The sequence below is a fragment of the Galeopterus variegatus genome, unplaced genomic scaffold (genome assembly GCF_000696425.1).
Source record: "Galeopterus variegatus unplaced genomic scaffold, G_variegatus-3.0.2 Scaffold973, whole genome shotgun sequence".
NCBI classification, from domain to species: Eukaryota; Metazoa; Chordata; class Mammalia; order Dermoptera; family Cynocephalidae; genus Galeopterus; species Galeopterus variegatus.
The window spans coordinates 34,383-40,406 of record NW_007727084.1 but is presented as its reverse complement, the minus strand read 5'-3'; the positions used below and the strand labels follow the sequence as shown (position 1 = coordinate 40,406).

Sequence of the window (6,024 nt, the reverse complement as noted above, 5' to 3'; positions counted from 1 at the left end):
ACAGATCCCTCCCCCCCCACTATCACCATCCTTATGAAAATCATCTTCGTTACTACTTATTGATTTAGAAAGGTTGAAGGAACTTTTATCATTTGCAACCCACAGACTTCTAACTCATTCGTTCAATTATTCATTCATTCATTCAATAAACTTTTACAGAGCATTGTCTTAATGTCTGTAATTCACTTTAACATATCTCTGATCGACAGCATGCTGTTCTGTTCTGTGGGTGATACGTGTGCTACGGCTGTAAGTGAGACATAATGGGGGTAATGTGAATTGTACAGTGCCCCCAGCTGCGTGCAGTCGGGCTATTCAGGAATCCTCAGCCCAGGGGCGGTCAGCTGGCATTTTATCAGAAAGGCCATACTCCAGAGGCCCTACTACAAATGCTGCAGCTGTCCTTATCTTTCGCGGACACCAGAGGCTTTGTTAAATCAGCATAAAGAATGTCAGAAATGGGTTTCTATGGGTGAAGTAAGTGGCTTCTTAATTAGCACAATGGATGTCAAAAATAGGCTCTTTCTCACTGGCATTTAAGATGTGTGGATTGACTGATTTTTTTTCTTCTGGACACTCTGTCCTTACATGAACAGTGACTAGGACTCTAGCGAGCCCGTCGGTACTCCTAGGGACAGCCCCCTGCCTTCATCCCTAACCAGGCCTGCGTCCAGCTTCACACTCCACAGATTCTGCCTGCTCCATCCAGTGTGCTAGTCAAAGCCGCATGTGACTTTTACAACTTAAATGAATAAAAATTAAATAAAATCAACAATTTAGTTCCTCAGTCACACCAGCCACATTTCAAGGGCTCAACAGCCACATGTAGCAAGTGGCAGCCACATCGGACAGTGCAGATATGAAACATTTTCCTCCTCTCAGAAAGTTCTATCAGACAGGGCTGCTCTTCTTGGAATGCAGTTGTATCGTCTCCATGAGTCTTTCATGTAAGACGGGGTCAGGGCACCTGAAAGGACACAGAGCTAGGGTTTCATGATTTCCTCACAGAACAGCCTGTGTGGCCACTTAGGGCCTGTCTCTGCGGCTGAATTTGGTCTGGGGCTTGCACCCGTGATTACCTGGTGTGAGGGGGCGTGGGGAGCAATGAATCGCCACCACCTCAAATCTCTGGGGGCTGCTGAGCAGGGCAGAAGTGGTGCCCACTATGTGGAGACCCTGTTCCTGGTGCTGGGGAGTGGCCAGTGAGCTGAGGCCACCCTCATGCATGACCTCCAGCCCCTAACCTTTCATCCAGCTCAGTGTGTACTCCCGCCGGCAGAGGGGGCTGACGCAGTGCGACGTGTAGAAGGTGCCATGGGCCTCCACCAGGTCCTCGGTCTCCAGCCCTGCCACCCGCTCCAGGGTGTCTATGTTCTGGAGGGAGAGGAGGAGAGAAGAGGGGTCAGAAGTGAGCTACTCCCCTCATGAGCCAGAGGCAGAGCAGGGAGTTGTGGCCAGGAGAAGTAAGCAGGATTGTTGGGACAGGGTGAGAAAGGAGGGATGGAGAAGCAAGTGGCAGGACGCATCTGGAAACCACTGTGTTCATTCTGATGGTGCCCCTGAAAGGCTAAAAGTCATGGGTGCTTAAAGGCCGGGGCCTGAACTCAAATGTCTATGAGGCCAGACCCATTGCTACCACCAGCCCATATGGCATTTTTCTGCAAATTCAGGCCACTTTGCTTCCATTTTTCAGAAAAGTTATTTTGTTAGAGCCAGAAACTTTACAGCTACCCACCAGAAATTTGTAGAACTAAATGTACAGACCTACAATGTCTCTGCTGTAAATGCAGCCCCCTCAGAGGTGGCCTCCTTGTGTAGTACCCAACCTGCATAGCTCTGTGTGGCAGCCCTGGCCAAGCATTAACATAAATAAATGAACCAGGAGGGCTTATTTGGTTTTCGCCACACTGTTTTCCTGTTTAGTAGGCAGGGCTCTTACTACGGTCTGTTTCATACATGGCGTATTAATCTGTATTCTTTTAAGACAGTGATAATTTCCATGTTAAACAGGAAAGAACACTCTTCTTTTCCACATGGACATTTGTGCTCTCTCATTTTTCTTAAAACACCCAGCTCCTCTGGAGCAGCATTTGCTTGCCCCTGAGGAATGCTGCTGAGGCAGGTGCTAACAGAGGACACTGGCAGACATTACACAGAGATGGCCTGTCACATGTGGCCCACAGCTGAACTTAGCAGATTTCCCAGAGACTCCACGAACAATGGAAGGGGTTGCCTTCCAAGGGCAGACTGCCCTGATTGCCCCCTCTGCTCCCTGCCAGCAATCTGCTTATTCCCAAAACGTGCAGACCAGAGCCACTGTTCCCGGACACTGCATTTTTCCCCTCCTCCCTCTCTCTTTAATCCTTGCTTTGTTTTGGTACCTGACTCAATCTTCTGACTCCCTCACATGTGAGTAAGCCATGTGCGTGCAAATAACTAAATAGGATGTAAAAGAACTACCTAAATACCACTGTGTTATTCTCTGCAAAACTTTTGATAGAGAAACCACAAACAAACAAAAAAGAGGCAGATCTGTATGTACTGATACGAAATGATCTCTCCAAGATGTTAAAAGGTTCAGAAGAACAAAGGCAGTGTGTATAGGATGTGAAAAAATATACATAAGTTTGTTTATTTGTTTGCCCGGGTGTCGAATGGCTCCAAAGGAGATGCAAGAAACAGGTCACAGCAGTGGCCTCTAGGAGGGAAGCGGAGCAGCTGGAGAATGTGGCACAAGAACATAGTTCTCTGCTAAAGGAAAAGCAACAACGAGTGCAGACAATACACGGCAACAAACACGTGGCCTTAGTGTCCTGCAGGAAGTAGGGCCTCGTGAGGAGGTGGGGTGGAAGCGGAGCAGCTGGAGAATGTGGCACAAGAACATAGTTCTCTGCTAAAGGAAAAGCAACGAGTGCAGACAATACACGGCAACAAACACGTGGCCTTAGTGTCCTGCAGGAAGTAGGGCCTCGTGAGGAGGTGGGGTCTGGGCAAATGGTGGCCAGTTCCTAGACTGGAAGCAGCCAATTAACTCCAGCCAATAGCTGTCACCAGGGAAGCGTCCAGGGTGCAGCCAGCTCGTCCAGATTTTCAGGAGGAGCTTGAAGTCTGGACTTTGATGTGAAATCTCCTGATTATTTATTTATTTATTATTATTATTTTTTGTGGCTGGCTGGTATGGGGAAGCAAACCCTTGACCATGGTGTTACAAGGATGCATTCTAACCAACTGAGCTAACTGGCCAACCCTGAAATCTCCTGATTTTTAAAACCTGGTTCACTTTTTGTCTGAAAACATCGTGTTACTGATTGAAACATCATCAATAGCAGGGTGGCCCCAGGCCCACACAGTGTGTCAGTGCAAATAGAAGAAGGTGTCACTTCCTCTAGGTGCACAGCTCAGTCCATGAGCCCAGGCTGGGGCTCTGCCCTTGTCCCCGAGCTGGTGCCCTCACGTAGAGCACCTAACTTACGAGTTTCTTACATGTTTTTAAAATAAGTGTGTTCCCCTCAAACAATGCTCTCATTTGTTTCCCCACTGAACTATCTTTAGGCTGAGGTGAGTGAAGGTGGGGTGCTGGGGTGACCTCCCCAACTATGACATTTGTATTGAAATCTGAAACTGAAGCCACAGAGCTTGCAATAGAATAAGACTTAGCTTTTAAAAAGCATGAAGCTGTTGTATGAGTGTGGATATAAAGGGTCTTCCAGACAAGAGGTTAACTGAAAAAACGCCAAGGGCAGAACTGCAGATAAATACCCTATATGTAAATTGAAAAGAATTATAAGCCCTTTCTCTGTGGAGATCACAGCGACTTGAATGAACAAGGCAACTGTCCTAGTGTTTGAACAGATACTTGCGTCGTGAGATAAAAATAGCATCATACACAGCTTCAAAAGTGCTGCATCGTCACAATTCAGACAGAAGTGAAGACAATGTGCTCCAGAAAACTGGGTCAGTGACTCAAAAAGCAGCTGAGGTTGAAGAAGAGGGTGAAACATTTGACTAAAATGGTTTCATGACATATGAGAGTGGAACATTTTTTTCCATCTTTATATATTTTATGCAGCATGCCATTTTAAATATGTGTGTGTAGTCAAGTCATTAAATATTGCAAGTGGGGGGAGATGCCTGCAGACTTCACACTGCCCTGGTACGTACTTATGTGGGCTTTGGTGTGAAAACAGCACGCAGTTGATGCGCCGCCGTGGTTAAGGGCAGGAAGTGGAGCTGGGCAGTGAGCACTCTGCGTGGCCCTGACGGCATACTTTGTCCTGGGCCTTGGTTTCTCATCCTGTCTGGTGAGTTGACACATTATCTATATGCTGCCTCCACAGCTTGGCCCTTTCTGCTCAAGTCCAGACTCCCATGTCCAGCTGTCTCCCCATCTCTCCACGCGAGTGTCTAACAGGCATCTCGGCTTCCACGTGCCTCCAACCAAACTCCTCACCTATGCCCTCCCCTCCCCAGCCTGCACTTCCCCCCATCTCAGTAAAAAGCAGCAGGTGCTCGGGCTGAAAACTGTCAGGTCATCCTTGACTCACCTCTTTCTCTCACGGCCACAGCCGATGGTCCACAAGTCCTGTCTGCCACCTACTGCTTCTTCCCCCTCGATGGCCCACCCTCCATCCTTTCCTGCTTGGGCCATCACATCAGCCTCCTGCCTGGTCCCTTATCACCCCTCCCTGCTATCCCCCCAGTCTGTCCCCCGCACGCAGCCAGAGGGAGCCTGTGAATGCCTGAGTCAGGTCTCCTCCCTCCCCTATCCAGAGCCCTCAGGGTAAGGACCTTCCATCTCGCTCAGGGTAAAGGACAGATCCCTCCCTGTGGCCCACAAGGTCCTATATGATCCACTCTCCCCACATCTCTCTCCCTGTGCCCCCCACTCTCTCCAACTCTCCTCCTCACTCCCTCAGATCCAGCTTTTTAGTATTCTTTGAACACTGAAAAAAGTGTCACCTCAGAACCTTTGTCCTGGCTGTTCCCTTTTCCTAGAACACACTCTTCCCCTAGATAACCCCAGAGCTCCCTCCTTCTCCTCCTGTAGGTCTTTGCTTAAATATCCCCTTCTCAGTGAATCCTTCCCTGACCATTTTGTTACAACAGCACCCACCCACACAGGGTGCTTCCCATTCCCCTTCCTACTTAACTGTGCTCCAGACACCTGTCACCACGTGACACACTAGGTGTGAGACTTCTCCACCTTGCCCATCTCTCTCTCCTCACATTACTGTATCATCTCCAGGAAGGCAGGGATGTCTGCTCTGTTCTCTGCTGGCAGGGCCTGGCACTGGGTTGGCACTAAATAAACATTTGCTGTGACACAAGCTGACAAACAAGGATGCCAGCAGGGCTGAGGTGCGGATTTCATGAAATCATGCACAGAAAGCAGGTGGCTTCAAGTGAGCTGTTCATATCACGTCTGAGCCAGGTCCTGTGAAGAAAACTGACTCTCTGGGCAGAAGGATCAAGCTTATCCCAAGCTTGGGCCTCTCCTGGAAGGAGGAGGCCGTCTGCTCCCCTCCACTACTGCCTGCCCCAGACAGGAACACCTGCCCCATCTAAGAAATCTGGACCTAAAAAGAATTCATCCTCCCCCTGGTGGCAGCTTTTGAGGCTGCAGGTGCCACACTGCCAGGTACAGGGAGCAAATGTTAGAACACCTATTTATATGCAAGTATCACCTCTCTATTTGATATTTGGGGTTCTGAGGTACGATTTACAGCATGCACATACACTGCTGCAGCACATCATGTCATTTCAACACACAGTCATAAAGCAAAGGTAGAAGCACAAACATTTTTCACCATTAGGAGGTGAGACCCCAAAAATCTTGCTGACTAGCCCAGAAGCCAACAGCATGAGCCATCCTTACCTGAGTTCCCCAGGGCAAGGCCCTTGGCTAAGTGCCTGAATGTATGAGCCATGGCCCCATGGTGCATCCAACGCCATGTTTACAATTGTGTGAATTATAAAAAGGCACTCCTTCCTTAAGACACCATGTCTGCTGGCCCGTGGCTCACT

At 48.8% G+C, this 6,024-nt stretch overlaps 1 protein-coding gene across 4 annotated transcripts in view; it reads right to left on the bottom strand.

Annotated features, from left to right (window-relative positions):
* The window catches only part of SIRT2 (sirtuin 2), a 20,565-nt gene that overhangs the window by 4,500 nt on the left and 10,041 nt on the right, over nucleotides 1–6,024 (bottom strand). For all 4 annotated transcript variants that reach the window (XM_008573929.1, XM_008573930.1, XM_008573928.1 and 1 more), the window contains one exon: nucleotides 1,245–1,374. In XM_008573929.1, coding sequence (XP_008572151.1) covers nucleotides 1,245–1,374 — 130 coding nt within the window. The remainder of the gene's footprint in view (nucleotides 1–1,244; nucleotides 1,375–6,024) is intronic.